This window comes from Elaeis guineensis, chromosome 8 (assembly GCF_000442705.2).
Source record: "Elaeis guineensis isolate ETL-2024a chromosome 8, EG11, whole genome shotgun sequence".
Taxonomy (NCBI): Eukaryota; Viridiplantae; Streptophyta; class Magnoliopsida; order Arecales; family Arecaceae; genus Elaeis; species Elaeis guineensis.
In genome coordinates this window covers 135,875,802-135,902,948 of record NC_026000.2, presented here as the reverse complement: position 1 = coordinate 135,902,948, position 27,147 = coordinate 135,875,802, and the positions used below count along the sequence as shown (strand labels likewise).

At 38.2% G+C, this 27,147-nt stretch overlaps 1 protein-coding gene across 1 annotated transcript; it reads right to left on the bottom strand.

Moving 5' to 3' along the window:
• Window positions 1-15,457: 15,457 nt before the first annotated feature.
• Window positions 15,458-21,639, bottom strand: LOC105049482 (thioredoxin reductase NTRB). The gene is made up of 2 exons (XM_019852090.2): window positions 20,547-21,639; window positions 15,458-15,847 (listed from the first exon to the last, which is right to left on the bottom strand). The coding sequence occupies exons 1-2, from the start codon at window positions 21,622-21,624 to the stop codon at window positions 15,777-15,779; spliced, it is 1,149 nt and encodes a 382-aa protein (XP_019707649.2). The 5' UTR covers window positions 21,625-21,639; the 3' UTR covers window positions 15,458-15,776.
• Between the last annotated feature and the right edge of the window lie 5,508 nt (window positions 21,640-27,147).

The window sequence follows — 27,147 nt, the reverse complement described above, 5'->3', positions numbered from 1 at the left end:
TGGATCACAACAGTTGTCACTCCGGATCAGATAATTGTGATCCAATTTAGACCGTCTTTTCAAGATTATCTTCCTTCAAAGGGATGGCAATCAGTTGTTTGGCTGGTTCATCTCTTTCTTCATTTTCTCTTTGATCCAATTTATTAACGGATAAAGAGTCTTTAGGTTAATTATTTTTTACAAAGATCATAAAGCAACATCAAGTAAGTTGTTGATCTCCATGTATTTCTCCGACTCCATTTCTTATTGAGAATTGGATCAATAAGTGACATGTTGATACAACCACTCCTAAGACATTAAGTCCTGGTCATCCAAGTATGGTATTGTAAGCTGAAAGAACTCAGACGACTGTAAATATCAAGAGAATGATACTTTACTCTGGATTTGTTTCCACGATTAGTGGGAGACAATATCTTCTTCCACGGTAACTGCATCTCCAGTAAAACTGACTAATGATGTCAAGACTCTTTTGAGTCGATCAATCAGTAGTTACATTTAGAAGAAAGTCAAGTAAAAGAGAACATCGATAGAACTTTTATTATCGACTAAAATTTTTTTACATCATAATTTGCTATTGTCATTGAGACGACAACAGTATCATTATGGAGAGTTTGTATTCTCCGAACATCATCTTCTGAAAAAAAATTTATATTGTCCAGTCGTCATTTCTTTACCGACTCTTCTTTGAAAGTTATCCTCCAATCCTTCGATCTCCCAGAAATCATATTGATCGCTCCCGTCATTAGCCGATTGTTGATCGTCTCTTCAGCTTATGGCTGAGGCTGTTGGTTGGTGGGAGGTTAAGTCGGACGAGGTAGCCATATCAGATTAGAGCCTCTATTTCATCCCTGAGCTGAATGCATTATTCAATATTGTGACCATGATCACGATGAAACCGATAATATTTCTTCCTATCACGACTCCTCGATGGTGCTTTCATCGGTGGGAGATGTCGAAGATACTCCTCTCCTTCAATCTCCATTAAGATTTGTGCACGGAGAGCAGAAAGAGGAGTATAAGAATCATACTTGCTGTCATAATTATTCGATCTTGGACTTCGTCGACAAGATAAAGCTCCTTTATTAGTTGTTGACCAATTGGGTTCGGTCAGAGCTCCATTTTTTTTTCTATTTCTTTTTCTGACATTTTCTTTCTGTCTAGAACCGTTCAGAAGCATCTTTGTCCATGCGAATATACTTATATGCGCACTCCAGAAGTTCAGCATAGGTTCGAGGGAGAGTTTTATCTAGAGAGTAGCTAAATCTGGATCCCCTTAAACCTCTCTTCATGGCCAATATGGCCATATCTTTATTGAGATTCCTGACCTTGAGTGTGGTCGTATTAAAGTGAGTCACAAAATCTCTCAATGTCTCTATCTCACCTTGCTTGATGGAGAAGAGACTATCTGATATCCGCGGTACCTTTCGGCTGGTGCTAAAATTAATGAGCTACGAATGAATGTTCGAGCTGCTCGAAAGAAGTTATGCTTCCCGACTGAAGCTTAGAATACCTGGCTCGAGTAGTTTTTCGAATGGTTATCGGGAAGCCAATGCATAGGAGGGCGTCGGTCACCCCCTGGATCATCATGAGAGCCTTATAACTCTCTAAATGATCAATTAGATCGGTAGAGCCATCATATGGCTCCATATGCGGTATCTTGAATCGAGATGGGATCGACTCATCCAAGATACGGTGAGAGAGAGGTTGGGTAATGTGGAAGCTGAGGTCATTAGAAGACCTCCGACCTTCCACCTGGAGTCAGACAAGTTGGCGATCGATCTCTTTAAATTTACGCTCGTAGTCATCGAGCCACCGTTGTTGAAAAAATTCGGAGGTAGAAACTCCTAAAGAACTTGAGGATGGAGAAGGAGAAGGTGCACAGGGCCTTTTCCCCTTCTTGATGCTATGTACATGAGAAGGAGAATGAGATCACCGAGAAGGATGAGCGATATGATAAGAATATCGAGAAAGTGATTCCTCGACTCGAAGAGAATGTCGAGACAGTCATCGTTCTGGATATGGAGAGGATGAGTACCGTGGAGGACGGTGGCTGTGCCTGAATGGCACCGAGTGCGCCACCGGCTCCTCCGCCAGTGGCTGCTGCTGTTACTGTGTCTGTTGTTGTTGGAGGCTGTGTACTACCTCCGTCAACACTTTCATTTGCTGCATTAAAGCAGCAATTTGTGCATCTGTAGTGACTATAGGACATGAAGAGCTGGATTCTGCCATTAGAGGTGGGAAAGGAAGATCTTTTCGATGGAAAGACTACCTGACGAATCCTGTAAAGTTATTTTGAGCTCTAATTTTTGCCATGATTTCTCATTTGTTCCCTATCTGATGCACCAATATGTTGCGGTCAATCTCCTATTACATTCGTTGTCGGTGAAGAGTACGTGCAAAATGAAGTCCACACTGGTCGAAATTGTGTCCGACGGAGATCCTCAAATGCTTAAGTCAGTGGAGAGTGGTGAACAGCATATTAATATTTAGCGAGGCAGAATCTCAACTCCAAGAGTGTCTTACCCAATGCTGTTCATTTACCTCCATTTATAGGTGAGTTGTTGGTAATCATTTGTAACGGTTAGACACGTAAATCCCACTTATTTCGACATTATGTTACTGTGGGATGGATGGTTATACTCACCATTAATCATGTTCTGACCATTACGCACTTTCTTCGCTGACGGTTTCTGATATGCCGACTTTATATCAGTAATCTGAATATGTCGACTATATGTCAATAATTATGAAAATTTAAATGACCATCAGTCGGCAACTCTAATATGCCGATGGTCATCGATTTGGAACCAGTTAAGTTGTCATAGTCAGAGTTTACTTGGGATGATTGAGAATAGTCGACTGTTGGTCGACCAACCGATTGATAGTCGACGGTTCATACTTATCAGACCGATTGAAAGTCAAAATCAGAGGAGTCGACTGAATTACCCCAACACGATCAATAACAATTCACCTCCATCATCTGATCCTTTAACTATTTGCTTCAAAGTTATTGATTGTGTTCATGAGGTCTATAACTCCTACTCTGCATCTCCATGCCAGCAATCACACCATCATAACATGCAGCATGTATTAGGTGATAAAACATCATGAACATTTTTATTCAAAAAAAAAAAAATCTTAATAACCTAAGAAACTTGAATTGCCAAATAATATACAACTGTTTTCAAAAACTTACCATTGTACAAGCCCTCGACCTTAAAAAATTAATCTTGCTTCGGATTGCAACATTGGCACTGCAACGTAATTCTAAACCAGGGCATGCGGCATTAACCCAAACCCACATCCCTCCACCACCCAAACTATGGGGTAGGCAACTTTCTTGACATAAAAGTCACGCATGAAACAATTTCTACGTGGATCAAAACGTACATTTACGTCATCCCTTCATAATTGCAGGACACAATACACAGTACAATTGTACGGGTCCGTTATATACCAATGTTGCTTACTGTCATAACGTACAAATAGCCACCTCGGCCTCCTAGCATTCACATTTCTTTTAGGATGAGACCCACAATCCTAGCAAATATATACGAGTGAAACAGTTAGAGTGGAGCGGTACAACGTCATGTAAAAGAACTACAAATAATAAATGAGGGTCATGGAGTCACTCCACTGCCAATGCTATCTATTTAATGGGTTAATCTAATTTAATCTATTTAATATATGAATTATATTAAATAAATTAAATTATTTATTTAATAAATAAATTTATTATAAATATAATTTTTTAATTTATTTAAAAAATAGATCAAATTTAAATTATTAAATTTTTGATCTCATTCAGTCCAATCCATATTCGATCCCATCTGACTAAATTATCACTTCTAACTTCTTTGGTACCGTAAATATGGTGGTTGGCTTTTGTCACGCCCCGAACCCAACATCCGGGTCGGATACGTGATGGCCGCACACTCCTTAGAGCAAGCCCTAAAGAATATGCAAGGCCAAAATAAATATTACAACCTTAACATCCATAACAATTAATTTCAAATATAATTCATAAAATTTTGTATAGGTACAAATTAAATTTCTTCAGTTCTCTGATCAGGTACTATAACACTCTATCTATCCATCTGCTCACCCATAAATCTAAGCCATGGCCAATCATGAACATCCTGTATCTCTGAAAAGAAAAAAAAGATGAAGGGGTGTGAGCTTTACAGCCCAGTAAGAATTCCCATATCACACTGATATAGTAATATAGTCTGAAAATAAAGAATAGCAATAAAATATAAAATCTCATGTTCAATGTCCAGAATAATGCAAATATTCATAAATTTGCTGTCTTGTCAAAATAGATGCATCATCATATGTTAACAGGTGAAACACTTTTGTTCAATAATTGTTTCATGCCTTATCTTTCATTTCTCTTTTCATAATCACATGATTTTTAACATTTTCTTTCTGGCTCTGGACTATCCAAGTCTATACCTCAGTCATCATCCGGATCGAATCCACTTTAAAAAGTCTTTCAAGACTGTCCCAGGATGAGCTCCTGGCCGGCTGTCCCACGTACCAAAGCCCGTGAGAGGCTGTCCCAGGCATAAGCTCCTGGCGGGCTGTCCCAGGCATGAGCTCCTGGCCGGCTGATCCACCTGTAAGCCAGTGGGGGCTGTCCCAGGCATAAGCTCCTGGCGGGCTGTCCCAGGCATAAGCTCCTGGCCGGCTGTTCCACATGACAAGGCTAGTCCATACCATATATCTCTTTCTTTTCATTTAATCATTATGTATTGATTTCATCAAATCAATTCCGACTTGCATTATGATCAACTCAGATATGTCATATCCATATAATCATGCTATAAATCTTTGATACATATATATTGACATAACATACTCATGCTCAAAATCAAATAACAGTATCTCAGATATAATAAATTCATCGATCTCAAATCCGACAATGCAAAACCAATAATGCAAGACCAACAGTAAAATAGCATATATATAATAGTGATCATGTACAGAGATTCTTACCTTTACCGGTGACTGATCCAAACACAGAAATCAATGTTCTTCTTTGATTTATGAATTTCTTTAACAAAATATTCCACTCGATATCATTTGCAGACAATCATCTCTTCATAACCCTGATCAATATAAAAATCACATATATGGAGAAAATTATCGATAATTGATCCTAATACACAGATCGAGGACTTCTCTTAGGATTAACCAAAATTAGGACTTGTCTATGTATCTGGATCTTCCACTGATCCATAAGACTTTTAGAGAGAGAAAATTCATGAAGAGAGAGAAAGTAGAGAGAGAAAGTGGAGAGAGAATCTTCGTATCCTTTCGATGAGGCAATCATGGTCGAGATCATCAGAGGTCCTATCATGGTGACTCAATATGAATCAAGTGTTACAATTTCGAATAGGATCGGACTGGGATCAGATCTACCGCACGAATTTTGGAGCAACCTCAGATCATCTTATTTTTATTTCAAATTTATCCTAGGGTTTGTGATGTAATCAGAGAGAGAGTAGAAAGATTCTAGAGAGATAAAATTCACAAAAAGAGAGAAAGATCTAGAGAGAGAAAATAGAGAGAGAATATAGAGAGAGAAACTGGAGAGAGAAGGTAGAGAGAGAGAAAAGAGAGAGAAAGAAGAGAGAAAGGAGAGAGAGAAAAATTCTCTCCTTCTTCTTCTTTTTATTTTATTTTATTTTATTTTTATTTTTATTTTTCTCTTTCTCTTTTTCCTTTTTTTTTCTTTTCTTTTTCCTTTTTCTTTTTCTTTTTCTTTTTCCTTTTTTTTTCCTTTTTCTTTTCTTTTCTTCTTCTTCTTCTTTCTTCCTTCTTCTTTTCTTCCCGCGGCCTCCCTTGGCTGAAACAGGGGAGGACCGTGAGGTCCCCCCCGTGGTGGCTCGGGCTCCGGTGGCTTGACCGGAGATCCGGCAACGACGGCGATGGGCAATGAACGGCCGATGGCAAGGTTCGGCCGGCGAGAATCAAAAAGAGATCGAAAAACATGAGATTTCTTGTTCATGGATTTTTCGGCGAAGACGGTGGCCGGCGGCGAGGCTTTGGGCCAGAGGAGAAAGGGAATAGGGAGAGGAAGAAGGGGAGGGGCTCACCTCGAGCTCCGGCAGTCGAGAAGAACTCCGGCAATCTTTTTTCTTTTCCATCTAAGAACCCGCGGATCCTCTTGAAAAAAAATCCCTCAATTTCTTAAAAATCTCTCAAAATCCCGTGATAAAGACCTAAAGGGAGGGGAAAGGGGGTTTTATAGAGGAGGAATCCGGTTTTTTACTCGGATTCCTCTCTCCTTTTCACGGTGGGAAGAAGACTCTCAACGGGAGTCTTCTTCCTCCGAATTCCTCTGTTTTCTTTTTTTTTTTTTTATGTGGACTGTGGCTGATTCTGGGCCGGGGTGTTACAGCTTTACAAGTAGCTTTGTACGTATCCAAGTGGCGAAATATAAATCTAAAAAGATAAAGAAACAGAGTTGAATTGAAAATAAAAATATAGTCAGTTACTATAATTATCAGTTATTCTATAAAGGAGATATTTAGTTCGTAATCAAAATCAAAATAAAAATAAAAATCGAAATTAAAATTAAAATGATCAAATTTTTCGAAGCATTTGGTTCGTGATCATAATCGAAATCGAAATTGAAATTTGAATGAAAATTTGAATCCATAGAGGAGAGTAGGGATTGAGTTCTATATAAATTGAGTCATTCCCATTCCATCCTGAAATTGGAATCAGAATGAGACTCCTCCCAACCAAATGGTTAGAACAGGAGTCACCCATTTCGATTCCGATTTCAGACCCACTCCTCCAAACCAAATACCTCCAAAGTATCATTTAAATACGAAAGAAAATTTCTCAAATTTTTCTTAACCGCATGGATCCTCACAGCGCACTCCATTCATCATGCAATAGATAGCTGCATATGGTTGTGTGCAACTAATGTGCATCCACATATGGCCGTCTATCGCATGATGGATGATGCGCTGCTCTCCGCACAATGCGGTGTACAGCAGAGAACTTCCCTTTTTCTTAACTACAAAACAAAAATTAAAAGTTTCAAATGTCACAATGGCTGAACGCACGATGAAACAATCATAACTAAAAGATAAAAATAAAACTTGAAAATAAAAATTGCTACGCACCGGTTGAATAAGGCTCCTTGAAAGTCAAATGGAGATTACTAGTACCGACAGGACCACATATCTTAGGGGTGTTTGGTTCGTAATTGAAATTGAAATAGAAATGAAAATCGGAATAGTTTGGAATCGTAATCGGAATGATCATATCCTCCGAAACGTTTGGTTCGTGATCGGAATCAGAATCGGAATCGAAATTAGAATGGAAATTTGAATCTATAGAGGAGAATAGAGATTGAGTTCTATATAGATTGAGCCATTTCTATTCTATCCTGAAATCAAAATCGGAATGAAATTCTTTCTTATTTCTAGAGAGGGTCTAACGTAGTACAAGACCAGGGCTTTTGTGAGTGCTGGGCATATGCATAACGTGATATATACGGTTTGCCACCAGAGCCACCGGCATGAGAAACTGAACGCCGGTCGTAAGTATTAATTGCAAAATCCATCGGGTATGCATCAACAACCTCCTACGGTGCAATCACCAATTGCACGTATTCGCAGGTTGGCAACAGTTTCAGGTTGGCAGTGGGGACTCCAAGCAGCCTACACTGGGGACGTATCGTTGGCATCGGTATTTTCATAGTTGTTAGGTCAGCAGTTATTATTCTTCCAGCACTTCTCAGCTTTTCTATCCTGTCGCCTGAGAGTTCTCCATCTTCTCAGTCTTCTCAGGTAATTTCTTAAAGAAAATTCTGAATTTTTTTTTTTTTAGGGAAAAGATTTGATATCTTTTCTTTATAAACACATTTTTCTAAGGGCACTGCATATTTTAAATCCAACATAGGCTAAACCCTAACAGTATCGTTTCATAAGAATTTTTCTTAACAGGGAAACAATGTTTTTTTTTAGAAGGCAGAGAAAGTAAGATACTTCCCCTATGTATGTATGTATGTATGTATATATATATATATATATATATATATATATATATATATATATATTAAACAGTACAAAATATTAGGCTCATTGGTGGCATTTTATCACGTGCAATATGTATCCATGAGCACAATACATCAGACTCATAGCACATGTAATCGTCCATTGGAACCCATTTGAAGAAGTAAGCTGTGAAGGCCTTCCAAGATGGTGGTAAGTTTAACTTCTCTACAGTAGTTAATCCATTCAACAATCCTGGAACTAAGGGAGAGTACAGAGATTATGGCTATCCTTTGTACTCATAATTTAATCCTCTGAAGTTCAGAACCCAAGCTAAGTAAATCCTTCTGTTTAGAGCTCGAAGTCCAATCGGTAAATAGGAAGATTATTTGCTTTGATACCTCTCGACTTACCCACCCTTCAAACCTGAATATTCGATGGGGTGAGACTTACGGGAGAACAAATCAATTGTCTGAATGCCTTTACCTCTGATCATAGCCGTGGCCGAGATCTCGACCTGAGCTCGGGCAAGAACCTCGGCCTACAATGGAGCAGGTGGAATTTAAAAAAAAAAAAAAAAAAATTACGACCGGAACTGGCCGGGGAAGAAATCGAAAACTAGGTTCTATTCAATCAAATCCATGAACAGCCGGTGCAAATCTGGCCGACGACGACGGCTTTGGGGCGGGAAGAAGATGACAGGAGGGATTTGTGGTTGATTACCTCGTTTCCGGCGAGGTATCGACGGCGGCTAGCGTTCCATGAAATCTCAACGGGAATCCAGGGAGGCTTTTCGATCAAATCGGAGGCCACTGAAGGCAAGACCGGTGCTAGACGTCTTAGAGGAGAAAAGGGTTTTATAGAGAAGTCCTTAGGATTTGGACGAAATCCGGCATGCCCTAGGACTTGTCCTTCTGAGAATTCGAACTCCCATCGAGAGCCCTCCCATGGGATTGCAATCCCATGGCATCATTCTCTTGCCAGAAGTTTTATTTATTAAGCTGTGATTGATGTATATATATATGATACATGCCGTTGATTGAGAAGAGGTATCTATGTGCCCTATTAGCACACAAGGCGATGCAAAGTGATGATATTTAGGATCGTTCTATGTGCCGTTGTGAGCTTAGAATATTCGTCGGATTTCCCATTCACTTGCTTCTTTCTTTCTTTTTTTTTTTTTTTTTTTTTTTCTTTTCATCAACGGGGAAATTATATTAGAAAAGAAAATAAGTACCATATAACACAAGGGCATGGAGCAACTGGCCCAAACGAAAGTACTCTACTGTAAAAAGCCGGCCAGTAATCAGCCATATATAACAAAAACACAGTAGCCTCAAACCAACATAAACAGCATAAGCTAATAAACTTGTAGCAGCGGTATAACTGCAGACCTAACAGACATCCAAAGAAACTGAAACTGATGATAAGGGAACGTGGAGGAGCAACCCTCGAAAGCGATGATAAAGGAAGTGGTCGGACGCAGCAGAAATCCTGAAACGGAAAAGGCACAGTAAACATCCCACACTTGTTAACAGTAAAAGGAACACTTCCCGTACACCAGACCACCGTCAGAAAAGAGGGTAGCAGCAGAAACAGCAATATCGGCAACAGCCATACGGCAGGGAGCCGGCTTGTAAGCAGTCACATCACAGGCTGTGACGATGATGCACGGAGGAGCAATTAAAAGAACGGAGCAACAACATGCATGGACTTCGATCGAGAGGCAACAAAGGAACCATGCAGACTGAGAAAACAATCCAATGATGCCGAACTTGAGGAAGCATGCAAATCAGCGATGCAAAAGTGGATGCGATGAAGAAAACGGTGATGTCTTCAAAGCAGGAGGCGATGGAGGGAAGTTTGGCACGGAAGGTGATGGATGCCAGGGAAGAGGAGAAGAGGCCGATGAAAGAGAAGGCAAACATGTCGAGGGTGAAGGTGGCGGTGCTGAGAGTGGTCAAAGCTTGCCCACCTTCTCCGGTGACATTGGACATGGCGAGAGTCACTGCCACTCCTAAAGCGAAGATGGGCATGCCTTGCACCAAAGTGCGGATAGATGAGTGGCCGCCGTCCTCTCTTCCATTTTCATTTCTATGTGGGCTTGTGCAGGAGAAGCGGGACTCGGGGCTATCAGAGCTTTCCATCTGAGGAGAAGGGGGATGCACTACGCTTCACACAATTATACGGTGCACAGCAGAAAACCTTTTCTCTTTTATAAACTACAAGACAAAAATTACGGTGGTGACTGAAGGTGCAAAGAAACAATCATAACTAAAAGACAAATAAAAATTAAAAATAAAAATTGCTGCACACCATAGTTGAATAACGCTCTTTGAAAGTCGCATGGTAACCCACATATCTTGGAGGTGTTTGAATCGTAATTAAAATTAAAATTAAAATAAAAATTAAAATAATTTAGAATCAAAATTAAAATAATTAAATTTTTTAAAATATTTGATTCGTCATCGAAATCGAAATCGAAATCGAAATTGAAATAAAAATTTAAATCTACAGAGAAAAATAGAGATCGAGTTCTATATAGATTGAACCATTTCTATTTTATTTTGAAATTAAAATCAAAATAAAATTTTTTTTAATCAAATTATTAAAATAAAAATTATTCATTTTTATTCTGATATCAGATCATTATTTTTTCCAACCAAACACCTTATTTATTTTCAGAGAGGATCTAACGTAGTGCAAGACGTGGCTTTTGTGAGTGTCGGGCATATGCATAACGTGATATATACGGTATTTACATTTGCAAGTTGTGAGCCCCAATCTTGTTGTGCCACGTGCCATATGCCGGACTTTTCTCGATGCTTTTGGGCAATAAATCCAAAAGAAACATGGGCAATGGCCGCAGTGAACCCGAGATAAGAAACGAGAGGTAATAATATAAGACGGACTTTGACCTTTTGTTCAAATTATTTTTGAAAACAAAAACGCACTCTAGAAAAAGACCCCACAAGGGGTGCATGAACTTCATCAAGTTGTTCACTCGTAGGATTAGGCTAAACCTGAACTCCTTCCACAGATAAGTAAAGAATCATGCACATCCCTCCCATTTCATCAGAAAAGAATCATGCACATGCATGACAAAAGTAATCAGGTGTTTAGACTATAAATGGACCTTCCTCATGATGGAGGGTAGAAGTCATAACTCTCCAACTATTTGCATAATTGGAATTTTTTTTGTTTTAACATAGTTGGTGAACACTTTTGAATCATTTAAACCTCAAAAAGAGGATGCTGCATAGAACCCTAGATTAAAGTTATCATGTGCCTTATGCCCATAATTGAAAATAAACCAACCAATACACCGACACCCTGGGCTCGACTTGACAGCATGCAATTGAGCTCGTCCAATTAGAAAAGGAACCAAGCTCAGACTTCATTCAAAACGTCAGCTTAAATAAGCTCAGCCGAAGAATTATGGGCTCTGCAAAAATAAATAGATGCTCGGTCCCGGCTTGACAACAAGCTCGTTCAATAACAGGCAACCAAATTTTGAGTATTTACATGATTTAATAAATATTTTAAAATTAATTATACATATATTAGAAAATATATTTCTTATTAGAAATAGATTTTACTATGTTTTGGATTATAAATAAATATATTAATTACTAATAAATATCATGCTAGATTTTTTGATAATTAATAAATATATTAAATATATCATTAGATATATATATATATATATATATTATTAATCGATATATTAATATTTTTATAGTATATTACTATAAGACATATTAACATTATTTATATCAATTGTTTGATATAATTAATGCAATATTATAAAATATGTGTGAGGGTATTTCTATCAAGAAATAAAAATTATAGATTACATCCAACCGGTAATCCATTGTAGAAAAATAAATACAACCTTTCTAACGATATTTGTTTTATTTTTTTTTTCACAAAAATAGATGTGACATCTACCATTTATTTTACCATCTCTTGTCCATCAAATATGGCAAATGAAATTGGAAGGACAGCTTATTTTTTATGAGGAAATCTGGACAATGGGAGATGGTGGCGAAAATCTGTCCGGAGGAAGATCATAGCAGCAGCAACAGCCACGGTGGGAAAAAAAGGGAAACCGATGCTGGTTGGCTCAAAAAAAATAGAGTAGTCCGGCTCATCAGCCGGCGACGGGCTCTGCCTCAGACTACCTACTTACATCGAGCATTTGATGCGTACGTACATGGAAATGGACCAGCCAGCCCCGATGGTTTCTTTATTTCAATCTCAGAACCTGCGTGTCTTGATCATTCTCTTTACCGTCCCAACCCTCAAATCTTACTTTATTAAGTTGTGATTGACGCTTGGTTTTGCCAAGGATCCAATTAGAAGAACGGAGCAACAACATGCATGGAGTTCGATCCTCTAAGGAACCATGCAGGCTGAGAACACAATCCAATGATGCCGGACGTGAGGAAGGATGCAAATCAGCGATGCAATGAAGAAAACGTTGATGTCTTCAAAATATGAGGCGATGGAGGGAAGTTTAGCACGGTATAAAGGCTGCACTACTACGCCCTCTCGTGATCCTTTTTTTTTGGTTTTCTTTTAGAATGCTCTTGGATGGAGAGCAAAGAAACAGCATTCTGCGGCAACAAACTAGGTTTAGGAGAAAAACGTGAATCCATATTGTAATCCCAAAGCATAAAATGATTAAAATGAGATGAGGAGCTTAATATCATGAAGCAACAGTATTGAAGTTGCTGTATGAGAGAGATCATTGAGCCAATTAATTAACCACTGCAGCCGAATCTCCTCCAACTAAAATCTTTTTTTACATTTTGATAGCATTAGCGAGCCCCTCGCAAACAGCTCGTGATTCAGCTGATGGTTCTGAATTAGCCGTAAAGATCCTTGAAACAACCAAAGTAATACGCCCATATGGTGGTCTCTAATAACAAAACCAGCTCCTCCCAGCTGGTTGTTCCTAAGAGATCCATCAAAAGCAAATTCATGAACTCTTTGCAGTCTTGTGAAGGTGTGCGTGTGTAATCCCAGGCACCAAAAGAGCAACCGCAGCATTCTAAGTCCCATACGAGAGGGATCGTCGTCATATTGTTCATGCGAAGGATACGACTCGCTTCACGCTGGTGACTGTTAGATCATAGACACTTGCTTTGAGATCTATGTAGATGGGTGGATAATGGAGTTCAAATTGCTTTGGGACCGGCATGGTGGATGATCCAATGGTGGATTCGCATGAAGGTAGGTGAATCCTTCTTTAGCGCAAAAGATGCTACCCTATATAGAGGTTATATGGCCATTGCTATGCATCCTAGACAGCAGTTTCCATTCCAACCTACCAAAAACCAACTTTTTCCCTTCTTTTAGGATAGATGATGGACTATGCTTTCATTTTAATTGTGCACAAGATATTCATGCATTTCCGCATATTTAGAAAATATATCTTCACAAAATTGATATTCAAATATTAATCGAGCCATACTCGAACTTAAATTCAAGTCTTAACCTAATAATATATCTATTAAAAATAAAAATAATATTATTAATATATATATATATATATATATATATATATAAAGTGAGCTTTTAAGTCAATTGTTTTATTATTCGAATTCGACTCGAAAAATTATTCAAATTATTCGAACTCAATAATAACCGGGTCTAATTGATTTGGATTTGAGCCGGACTCTAATAACTCACTTGTAATTTGATTTGTTCACTTCCCTACCTCAACCAACACTAATTCAAAATCCGAAAAAATTAAATGAAGATGATAGAAAGAAGCACCAACTTATTTTTTTTATCTCAATTTATCAATTCGAGTTTAATAATAATCAAATCAAATAAATTTAAATTTAAATTTAAATTAAATTAATTTCAATTTGAATAAAATGCGGATAGCTCTCGAGCAGTACAACTAGTTCGTATCCCTATCTCAACTGATACTAATTTAAAATGCGAGGGAATCAAATGAACGTGATCAGAAGAAGCAACAAGCAATCCTTCTCACGTTGGAAACCATTTAAAATTGGTTACGCACAGCATCGTCCGTCCACTCGTGTCATTGCTTCCAAGTCCCAACCACTCATTCCCGTTGCATCTGCTGCGGCGATGGAGTATTTAATTAGTAGTCCTTCCATAAGCCCCGCTGCAATGGAAGGTTCCTGTTGACTGACTGCGTAATTGCCATCCCACAGAGTTATTATTCTTTTAGGTAGTATTTGGTTGGCAGAAATAAGATGAAATAAAAATTTAATTCATCTTATTTTTTCAAACATATTATGAAATGACGATAAAACTCATGAGTTTAATAATTTCAATCAAAAATATATTAATTATATTTTATTTTTTTATCTGATTTAAGCTATTTCATATTAGATCATGGAATAGTGTATTCTAGATTTATCATGAGAAAAAATTTTATCTTATTCTAAATTAGAAAATAACATCACCTTATTCTCGATGAACCCCGCAGATTTTCAACCAAACACAAAATTAGATTTGGAGTGGTGAATAAATTTCCTGAGAAATTGATATTTCTATTTCATAAATACCATTTTCGCTATCAAACACTACCTTAACATCCGATCCTATGTCTTCCCTCCTCATTCTGAAATTCCAACTCTACCCTTCTCCATCCACGCCTTCATCGGCTAAAAAAAGTTCCTAACCTAACGTGCTCAACCTCCCCATCCCATCCCTCCTCATTTGATGGAACTCTCTCATTTTTTTTTTTTTTTTTTTTGAGGCGGTGCTGGGCTACAATAGCCTACCTCCTGTCAGTCTCCACCCATGGTCTCGGCAACGGGATCCCTAAATAACCACCTGATAAGAAACTAGAAAACTTCAGAAGAATGGTGAGAGAGATTTTTATATCATGCAAGCAGAGGCCCGTGGAACCGGATGTTAAGTTCCCCGAAAAATAAATCGAATAATAATAGATAGAATGATTTTGAGATGCGCCACCATCTGCAGAACAGCATTGTCGTCTATCTCAAATGCAGCCACCTGCAGCGTATATCCTATTAAGAAATCTATGCCTGAAACTGCAATGCCCACAATATAGGTGCTAAATTCTGTTTCTTCTAGTGGTCCGTTAGTCCTTCCTCGTTTTAGAATTCCTCATCCATTTGTAACTCGCCTGACAGTGGATGCTAAACCCTTCTGGTTGTCTGGGAGTCGTTCCTTATTTTTAGCATGTTCCATCCATTTATCTGAGATGATAGTGATATAGTTTATCACACTTGTTGAAAGAGAAATTCTAGGGCCCATGTGTCAATAATCAAAAGTAACAAAGCCATGAGCTGAAACCTTGTATCTTACTCATTCCTCATATCAAGGCATTTCCACAGAAGCATGAAATACACACAGAACCAGAGTAGTATTACGAGACTCAGAATAATGCTGCAGGTATCTTCCGAGCAGAGATGCAATGCAAACTGATAAAAGCAAACAATTCGGGATTTTTTATTTTTATTTTTGCAACGTAGCTATTTTCATGAAAAAAATAATTCTTCAAGATACAATGACCTGCACTTGGAGGAACATCAACTTCTCAATATCCAAAAGTAAGTATCTGGACATGAGTCAACAGAACTTGGATGCTTAATCAAATTGTATAAATAAAAAAAATGAAAGCATCCATTGCTAAGACCTGGTAACAACTGCCGCAAGAAATCAGCAAGCAAATGCTGAGTCTTAAAGATTAGCCTTTGCCACCACTGTTGGACTCTCTCGAGGGTTGGCAACATCATTAAAACATAGTCAATCGGTCTTTCCCTCCTGAGCTCCAATCTCCTGCAGGTAGTGTTCAGCATCCAAAGCCGCCATGCATCCTACCATGATTGTTGAACAGCAATATATTAGCTTAAACGCTGCAATGATTATTGGATATTGTAGGGAATGATAAATGCAGATTGCAGAATGTACGCACTCTTGCAGGTGTTTCAATGGAAAATTTATCAGAAATGGCGCTTAAAATTAACTAAATCAGATCCCAGAAGCATAGTACCATCTAACCTTCTAGCCTATAAATCTCCTTCACATTAGTCTATTTTTTTCACAAATCAATGGCATCACTTAGAAGAGCCAGGTATGTAAAGAACATTAATAGGGCTTGCGATCTATATGTGTACATTACAAGAGAAATACGTCTTACGCCTATGAATGCACGGTGGGTTTTTTTTTTTTTTTTTCATTAAACTTACCAGAGGATGTAGCTGTTCCAAGGGAAGACATCACATTCAAGTAAAAGAATAGCCAGAGGATAAGATAAGAACAAAGTGATAGTTCTAACGGCAAGAAAAAGTAAATGCTGTAAAAAAGAAATATTTATAGATAACATAGACTAGTTTTTTTGAAAATTATAATGTTAACACTATGATTCAAGAAAACTAAATTTGAAGAGAATATCACAAATGGAGGTTGAATAAGAGATGAAAAAAAGGCAAATATGCTCACAACAAAAGGCAATCCATTATAAGCACCAAGAAGATGAATTGGAGGAAGAAAATTGATGGTGGTGATGGAAAAAGTGGAGCAGGCTTTCGCAAAAAGAAATTGCTTTCAAATATTCTGTGTGGTATCCCTGCATTCTAGAAGGGAGGGTCATTCCTGCCTAATGCATGGGTCCCTGGTCTTGTTTGTGTAGCATTTGAAAATCACCAACCAGGAATTCATCTCTCAGCAACCTCCATAAAATGACATTTGTGGAACCACTTTGCCCATAAACATTGCATTGCTATGTGACCATCTCTTAGCAACTCAAAAGTACTAACACTTGTGCCATCTTTTTAGCCCAAGAGCATTGCTTCGCCTTGCTGCTATTTGCCAGAAATGCTAAGGTAGATTCTGATAAAGGATATTTCATAAAGCTTTAATCCCTTCTCTCATAAGCTATACTGCAAGTCTTTTTTTTCTTTCTTTGGCTTCTTGTACTAGCAATATAGACATGTCAATACTTGGATTGGCCCTATGACTTGATACTTTCCATGGAACTCTTCTTGAAAACTAGGATGCAAGGAAGCCCATCCAATCGGGATGAGGATTGGATTCAAAACTAGGTCATTTGTATCCAAGGTATAGTGACATTAACAACCGAGCTAGGTTGCACCCTAATACTCTCCATCGAAGAAAATCTTGGAAGTCATAGCTAAATTTTTGAATTTAAAATCTTCCTCGAAGAACAATCTCCATTTCCCAATAAAATGGAAAACTAAATAAATCATGCATCCTACTCATCACATTGATTTTCTGTAAAGTTAAAATAAAGTGCAAACCTGATCATGCCTAAATGTATCAATGCACTTTATCTTCCATTTTAAAGTAAGAAAAAACAAGATGTACCATTTTCGGACACTAAAATACAATACCAGATACACATGATATCAAGTTATACAGGGACAACAACCTTATAAAACCAGCACAACAATAGTATGCAATTCTTTACTTTCAGCAAAAAAAAAAAGGTATGCAATTCTTTCAAATATGAGCAGTCCATTACGGGGCTCTTGGGGGACCACATTGCCCAACCTTCCTTTTAACAAAAAATTACACGATACAGAGGATGATTTCCAGTCAAGCAAGCATAACTGGTGGTACCTTATAGCCAAATAGGAATCTACATATTGAGCCTGATATGGTACTATAGTTACCTTTCTTTTAAAATATGATTACTATAACCAAAAAGACATTTAGTAGATACAAAACATCCATCCCAAAAGATCATATAAGAGGGGGAAAATCTTTATCACGGTCACTGCGAAGCTGCCAGTTCAATGCAAAAGAAGCATGAAATGAGCAAAACAAAAATCACAATTAGCCATCCATAGCAGTGTCACAATATCTATAAAGAGATCTTAAATTAAAATTCATTAATAGTTTGGATTGGATGAATGAAGTGTTTTGATTACTCTCAAAAGGGCGTCACTTTCATCAAAAGGTTTCATATAAAAGGACATGCCAATTGCGTGCCATGTCAGAGGGAGACGAATAACCAAACAAGTCCAAAGAAGCGTGCAGGTAAAAATAATAGATCAGATAGAGTAATCAGTCTTATCTAAACTTCAATGGTTTGCCTATGCGTCTCTATGCGTGCCACCTTCCTCCTATACAGAAGGTCAGGGACAGCTACCCCGCAATAATAGAGCATAAGCTGTGCAGCTGTCTCATAAAGCAAACCTGACTACCAGTGCTGCTCATGAACCATGGAAAGTTCCTTGCTATTGTAATTATGGTGGTCATCATACCATTGGTTTTACAAGTAGTTCTTGTGGATCCAATAAGTGAACCAGGAACAAGAAAATAGAGGAAGACAGATGAACTGATACCAAAATATACTCAACACAATGAGTCACCATTTTCGTTTTGGTAAGACATGGCATAAAAAACCAGAGCAGCATCCAACATCATCTACCTGCTACAGCAATTACAACTCTTGTTCCATGGAGTACCATTCAAACGCAAAAGAAAGTTCTACAACCTTTACTAAAAGCCAAACAAAAGCTGCAAATGTCACAATGGCTGAGCTCACACTGAAACAATCCTAAATCTTCAGACAGCTGAAAATCCTTGGGCATTATTGTGACATGCTTGGCATGGAAGACATTAAGTATTTTCCAACAAATCCATCAGGTATGCCTCGATGACCTATTGCAGTGCAAGCATTGCACGTAATTGCAAATATCATGAAAGGCAACAGTACCAGGTTAGCGGTGGTGACTCCACAGTCACAGAGATAGACTTATGCTGACTTGCAAGCAGCCTACAGCAAAAGCCACCTCTGTCACCCTCTCGTCTTAGAAAAGGCTTTAAATCCAAGTGGGCCAATCCCCCACAAGAGGGAAAAGGAAACTAGGGAAAGGTTGAAGCATTGAGCAAAGGGCATGGAGAGATAGAACAGGGCTGAGAAGGGCATAACTCCATGAGGATATTTCTGGAAGTTTAACATATAGTTTTCAAGTTAAGGAAAAAAAATTGAGAGGCTGAATTTTCTTTTTATTTGTGTTGTTTGGAGTCCATCATTATTAGCCAACTCTTATGTGGGGATTTGGCATGGGAAGCTGTAATTGCTGTTTAGATTCCTCCACTGACAAACATATTAAGAGTCGAAATATCCATGTCAGCTATTGTGTGAACTAACAGTTCAACTTCTAATAGTAAATGTCATACTGTTCTATTCTGAAACCAATGCATACACCATACTATATGCATGGTGGATGCATAATATCACAAGCAAAATATATTTTCAAGAATGGAAAAAACTGGAGGAAAAATTTTGGAAAATATCAAAGCACATTGAAAATTTAATTTTAAATTCCAAGACATGATTATATTCGATATTATTTATTGTAAATGTTTACAATAACCCAATATCATTTCACTACAATCAGGGGATCAACAAAAATTTAATTATATATTTTGAGTCACAATATAACAGAATTTGACCACAGCTTTCCAAGATGAAACAATTTTCTATATCAAGTATAACCCTATTCTCAATTTAGGTAGACCAGACATGTCGGACGGCTATAAAATGACCCATGTGGGAGTTAAGGCAGACCCACAGTTCAAGTTAGACTATTGGTAATTGTAAATGAGAAGGCCTCATGAAATAATAAAATTGAGAAGGTGCACGGTACTTCCACAGGAGAGGATGAATTGGCAGGTCTACTTTCAGAACAAGATAGTCATGAAAAGTGGTGAAAGAAGGATGGCGGCGTGAAGTATACATTGTCAAGAAGTCTTATATGGGGAACCAGGAGCAGACAGACTCACTAACAGTTCTTTACTCCTTCCGTCAATGGATCACATTCTTACTAAAATGCAGGTGTCAGAGATAATTGAACTGTAATGAGGAAAAAGGGAATTTTTGGTTTGTCATCCATTTAGGGCTTTCAAACGAGAACAATGGCTTGTAATTTCAGGAAATATTGGTGGCAAATGATTTCCAGTTCTTCTAGTACTTCCCATGAAATATCTAAAATTTGGGTTGAGGACTGCACAGAGGATCAAGGATACAATCTGTTGCAGCAACGGTTAGATGTAGTTTCATAGCTGCAGAAGCTACCTTCATAGATGACAACTATGTCAACTTCCACAGCAAGTAGATCTGCACTTTAAGTCAGAACTTGATATGCCAAATACCATTGAGCAGAATAACTAGGAGACATGAAAAACAATCAGAAATTCAATGGTAAGCAGGATATCATTGAGCAGAACAACATTAAGATGGAAAATCTAACTAGATCAATACCAAGTTAGAGTGCATAAGATGATGTCAATCCACTCTCTGACCTGAAAACTTAAACTAAATAACATGGCTTCAATCACAAGCATAAGAAACAGGACCCGCTTAGCAAAGAAGCTCTAATATACAGATAGAATTGAACTCATCTTACAAATCCAAACTCAGGCTATTCATCGATAGAAACCATTCATTGAGCGAAACCCATTTTCCAAAAATTCCGTTTTTCACGGCATAAACTAGTACATCTGAACAAAGAAGTAATAAAAGTGAGATTTTTAAGCACAAACCTGTGCCAGCGGCGGTAATCGCCTGCCGATACTTCTTGTCCTGCACATCTCCGGCAGCAAACACTCCCTTCACGCTCGTCTGTGTGCTCCCGGGCTTCGTCACGATGTATCCGTCGGAGTCCAGCTCCAGCTGCCCCCCAAGGAACTTGGTGGCGGGCTCGTGCCCGATGGCGAAGAAGAGTCCGGAGACCTTGAGATCCGAGACCTCTCCGGTTACCACGTTCCTCACCTTCACTCCCCCCAGGGGCCCGTTCTCCCCCTCCCCGTAGGCCTCCACCACCTCCGAGTTCCAGATAACTTCGATCTTGGGGTTCCCAAGCGCCCTCGCCTGCATGATCTTCGATGCCCTAAAGGCGTCCCGGCGGTGCACGACATAAACCCTAGAGCCGTACTTGGTGAGGAAGTTGGCCTCCTCCATGGCGGAGTCGCCGCCGCCAACGACCGCAATGGGGCGATTCCGGAAGATGGGGGCGGCGCCGTCGCAGACGGCGCAGGCGGAGATGCCGCGGTTCCAGAAGTCGTCGGCTCCGGGGAAGTGAAGGCGGCGAGCGACGGCGCCGGTGGAGACGATCAGGGCGTCCGCCACGACGGTGGTGGAGGAGGAGAGGACACGGAAGGGGCGGACGGCGAGGTCGACGGCGGTGACGGTCTCGGAGAGGATGTGCGTGCCGAAGCGGATCGACTGGGCGCGGCAGCGGTCCATGAGCTCGAAGCCGAGGATGCCCTCCGGGAATCCGGGGAAGTTCTCGACGTCGGTGGTGGTGGTGAGCTGGCCGCCGGCGGCGATGTCGTTGGCCATCCAGCCCTCGAACATGATGGGCTTGAGCTCGGCTCGCGCGGCGTAGATCGCCGCCGTGTGGGCGGCGGGGCCGCTGCCGATGATGCAGAGGCGGGTGCGCAGGGTCGTGGGTGCGGCGGCATTGGAGTCGTCCATGGCGGAGGTGGAGAACGCCTTGGGAGGCGGTGGGGCGGCGGCGGCGGCGACGGCGGGGGAGGAGGGGATGGTGGCAGCGGAGGCGGCCCCGGCGAGGGAAAGGGCTTTCCTGAAGAAGGCGGCGAACTTGGAGCGGAGGCTCATGGAAAAGATTTGAAGGAGAGAGAAGTTAAAATGTTGGTGAATATTCGGGCGCCTCTTTTGGTGGGCTTTGGATCCAAGGGTTTCCTGTCCCCGTTGGGGGACCGCGTTTAGAATGAGGGCTTGGGCTTGGGCGCGTTGGACTAACGTGGAGGTGTCCTGTTTTGGTGGGCCAAAACTTGAGGGTTTGTGGGTCAGGGTTACAAATGGTCCACGGTTTGCTAAGACCCGGAACTGAGGTTTTTTTCAGGGTTGTTAGGTTGTAGGGTTCACATCACTTCAGACTTGTTTAGACTCGATTAGTTTGAGTTCTGCTTTGTTTTTTTGTTTAAGGTCCATTTTCAACGGTGGCACAAAGGATTCACATGGCTCATGGAAATCTAATAATTGAAGCTTTGTGACCACAATGAATGTGAGATTCACACCAAGGTCCTGACTACAATTATTGAGATACTTCATCATCAAATTAGCTTACAACATTCCTTAATTGGACTGGGCCTTAGTTGCATGACCAAAATTAGATACATCTACATCGTTGGATGCTAGGGTAGCATAGCACCAATCCTTTTTTTTTTTTTTTGGTGATAAGATGGATGCATTATATTAAATTGAACATGAATAAATATATCTTCGAGAATCAAAAAATAAAATGCCTAAAAATTGATTAGGTAAATCAGCTATAGTATCCCATGATATGGATCCTGAATGCTCTGCCACAAAAGAAGCTATCAAGTCGATAGTGCTATTAGCCTTTCAAAACAAAAAGCCAGTTAACAACTGTTATAAAACTATCCCTCACCCAAATGTGTGAAGCTCGTAAACTGTAGATAACATATATTTACTAGTGTGAAATAAAACTCTTGCCAATTCACCAATTAGAATAAACCAAGTCTCTTTGTACAGGAAATAAAGCCTTTTGGAGATGGCTCTTCTTCTTGAGAAACAAACGAGTGGGATGTTAGCAAGGGAGCAAAAGAAATTTTGGGTTCCGCAGCAACTCCTTTCCTTCTTTCTTGTCCTTTTTTTTCTCCCAACTCGAGCAATAATGTTGCCTCCATATTTTCAGTCAAATGAGGACCTAATTCAAATATCAAATGGCTTCCAATTGCTCTTTAAAGTCTTCGACTACTAAATAGAAATTTATCGATCCCTGTTTTCTTCATAGAGAAGTACTGCTTTCTACTTATCTAGAATACCATTGTTCTTCTTTCCCAAAGATAAGGGTCCATCCTAACGTCTCACTAATGATGATTGAATGCCCCATAATCGGTCTGTTCCAAGTAATTACTACAGGAGGAGTTTTTCTCTTTTTTGATGGCATTATCTCACACCACTTAATAAAAAATTTGAGCAAGTTAAGAGGTGGTTTTGAGTCAGAACTTTAGGTTATTTAAATTTTTCTAGTAAAATTTGGGAGAAACAACCTTACTTGGGAATGAAAGTTATATACAAAAACGTAGATAGTTGTTCTCTTAATCTCTTTCATTCAAATTAATATTACTGTATGTTTAACATAAAAAGGATAACTAAAAGAATTTGAAGGCTATATTAATCACATGTTTTTCTCGTTAAACTGGTAGGATCTTGCCAAACTCCTTTTGGATTCCCAAAAATGGAGAAGGAAATGATTACTAGACTAATTCATAGAACATATGTATTGCATCAAAAATAAAAAAATCACGGAATATAACATGGGAAGGAGAGCAACAATAAAGGAACAAATGGAGAAGCAAGTGAAAATTTCTGATCTCCTACTCATTCAACTTTACACTTGCACCTCATAAACAACGAAAAAGCCTGGCCTCAAGCTCGGTGCTTCAACTCTGGCTTACCATGTTCTAAGCTAGTTCACAAAACCCAAAAAAGCGAACCAAGGCTCATCAAGAGCATTGCAAACAAGGTCAAAGCAAGGTACGTTCACATACGATAAAACATCATCCCTCCAAATGTCCTCATCCGGCACATATATGAATAATAATAATATCATTGTCATCATCACCACCATCATTATATATATATATATATATATATATATATATATATATATATATATATATATATATATATATATATATATATATATATATATATAAAGGATGGAGCCACTAAGAGGAAACATCTTTTGTGAGATCATTTGAAGGTTGTTGGTGATGGAACACAGAAGAATAGGGGATGGTTATACTAGCATAATTTAATAAAGGAGAAGGTTACAAAAATGTGAAAAGAGTGCTCATGTCCTTTCTTCCTCCCCAGACATCAACACCCTCGGCAATAAAAAAAACTGTGATGACTTTTTTATCACTCTTTCAGTCTCTTTCTTTTACACGGATAGCTAGTATTGCTTACAAGTGCCGTAAGTGAACATATGCTAATAGACAAATGATGCATCATCATTATCTCTACTTTATCTTTTCATCTAAAATTCTAGTCTAATTGTGAGAAGCACATTGATAATTTTTGACCCAAATAAGTTCTATACATAGCTTTGGCCATTCAAAGAATATAAACTCTCACTGTACACAAACTCTGTCAATCTCAGCCAACATATCCATAGATATCTACTTCAATCATCAAAAAGAAGTTAAGGGACTAGCTATTGAAGAATCCAATGGATAAAATATTATGAATCATCTAAATATGGAACAATATTCAATATATTTATTATGCATTTAATTTGTAATTTTTCTTTCATTTAGAGATACTTATTTTTTATATAGTTCGAAGATAAGCTTATGCTCGATTCTCTCTCTCTCTCTGTGCGTAGGGGTAGATTTGGATAAGATCGATCGGAGGCTTAGATCTGATCAGATTAAAATCAAACAATAGGGATCCTACATCAATAATCCAAACCATTAGATATACTACATTACCTCAAAACTACTTGCATACCAAAAATCACATGATTTAAAAATCTTTAGCTTATGCATTAAGTAATAAAAAAATATATCTAATTTAATTTTATTTAGATTATCCAATTTTGGACTGTTTGGTGCATAGGCTAAGACTCTTCAAATCATATAATTTTTTATGTGTAAACAGTTTTGAGATAGTAGATCATATTCAATAATTTGGATCATAAATGTAGAACTCCCGTTATAGAGTTTTGACCTAACTGACTCTGAGTTTAAATTTGATTGATCTTATCTAGTCTGAATATATATATATATATATATATATATATATATATATATATATATATATATATATATATATATATATAATGTCATTCCTTCTATTTTATGGGCTCATATATTATTTAACATTAACCTTTCTTTTTCTCGATTTAGAAAATTAGAATGAATATTACACCTTTGTCATATTTGGCAACCTACCCCTGTGGATCTTTTAACCTATGGTGCAATCAAAACATGATTTGTTTAGACTACTAAACTAAGCAAGGGAATAATTGGGTGGTTTGGATGTTCCCTAAACACCTAGTAAGCTAGAAAGATCCATTATGGACATTATTTGTCGGAGAAAATTAGACTTTCAATTAGGAATGAAATAAATAATTTTCATTCTAACTGTTTGATTGGAGAGAGTTCCATCTCGATTCAGATTTTAGAAAGAAATAAAAATATCCTAATCCTCCAAAATTCAATCCCTAATATCCTTTAGAATTCAATTTTTATTTCGATTCTAATTCTGGTCATGAACTAAAGATCCTGAAACTTGACTTGAGCTCAACCTTTTTGTCCTGGATAGCTCGTCTGTCACAAAGCTTGTAGGCTATAAAGATCACACATGGTTTCCACATGTGTGGAAGGATCCCGATGATAAGAGACTGAGATGTGGACGAAGTGATGGATCTAGGTTGATGGTGTTTCTCCTTAAGGATTAAGACTATATGTTTTAATTAAATCATTTTTTTATTAACCACAACCCACCAAAAAGCCTCTTTTCATCTAATCTAAATTTAAATTGGTTTTCATTTCATATATGAGGTTTCAATTTTTCCTAATAAATAATTAGAAAATAGTATTAGCAATAATTGTGAGGATCTATGCAGATATGTATTTAGTCCAATATCAGTTATTCACTAAGAAGATCTTAGATACTTATGTATGACCAAAGAATCTAAATAATATCTTCCGGCTAGTATTTTTAGATGAGATCTTATATCGTGACAAATGATATCAAAGCGGACCTAGCTCATAGTCCATATGAACTAAGGGATACTGCAATGCAGATTCATTGGGGTTGAACATGGACTCATTGTGATGTTTATGAATCGATACATGAATTTGGACACTTAGCCTGATGAGGATGTCAGTGCTTAAATAGGAAAAGTATGTAAGAGCATGTGCGGACGTATATTTAGTCCCATATTGGTTATTCACTCAAAAGATCTTGAATACTTATATAGGGCCAAAGAATCCAAATAATATCTTTCGGCTAGTCTTCTTGGATGAGGTTTTGAATCATGACAATAACCCTTATTGGATAATTTGTAATATTGTATGGGTGAATAGACCCACTTCGGAACATTCACAAGACTTTTAAGTCTTTATATAAGGAGGCCCACCTTACTTTCTAAAATTGTCTTGTGTCCATTAGTTTAATTATGTATTGTACAATATAATAAATATATATATTATTAATGTATATATAGATATATATTTAAATGATTTGGATTTGGATTTGGACTTGGAGTTTGGGCCTTAGTAAAATTTAGTTATTTTATTTTACCAATGGCATGAAAGAATACCAATTTATTGTTTATAAAAACACATAAAAATGTGACTTTTCAAGATAAAGGGAGTTATCATTGATTGTTCTGTAGAGGCTTGTCATATCTTGAGAAGAGGATTGTCTGCAAATCCCATTTTGTGCATATAATGAACTGAATACTAATTCATTGTCTATAAAAACACATGAAAACGTGATTTTTTAAGATAAAAACCGTTATCATTGATTGTTCTGTAGAAGCTTGTTATATCCTGAGAAGAGGATTGTCTGCAAATTCCACTTTATGCAGGCAATAAACTCTTCAACAAAAGTGTAGAATACATGCCTCAAGCCTTGATTATTCTTTTATATTGATTTGCCAACAACCCTTGGGGTGCCCTTAAACTGAATCATATTTTCTCATGAAACTTAATCAAGAGACAGCACTCTTTGGTATTAGACTTGTCTTTCCTCTTAGATATGAATGATATGTTTGAGATACTTTATGTTTTTTTAAACTAGAAGCCTCTCTGGTAAGCTTAATGTAAGCATGTAAATTTTTGAAAAAGAATTTAAGCCTTTGAGCAGAAACAAAGCCAAGGCACTCTTTGCTTATCTTATATGTTGTTTAGACTATTTTATATTGAGAACAATTCAAGGCTAACTGGCATGAAGAGATTTAGAGCGAGAAGCTCTGGCTCCTTTAGAGAGAGAAACTCCTCTCTAGGGGACAAATGTCCTCAACCACCTCTGACTGGGGTGAACGCAATGCCTCTGGGCATTCTTCACCAAGCGGGGTGTCTAGTCTCTTTGAGCGACCATCCAGCACAAACAAACCTCATTTTCTGAAGGTGCCCC

What these genes read in the sequence shown, in the direction of transcription:
- LOC105049482 (XM_019852090.2), bottom strand. Translation starts at nt 21,624, where the DNA reads ATGAGCCTCCGCTCCAAGTTCGCCGCCTTCTTCAGGAAAGCCCTTTCC. An exon ending in GATTACCGCCGCTGGCACAG is followed by an intron (nt 15,848 to 20,546) that starts GTTTGTGCTTAA and finishes CAATCATGGTAG; the next exon opens with GATGCATGGCGGCTTTGGAT.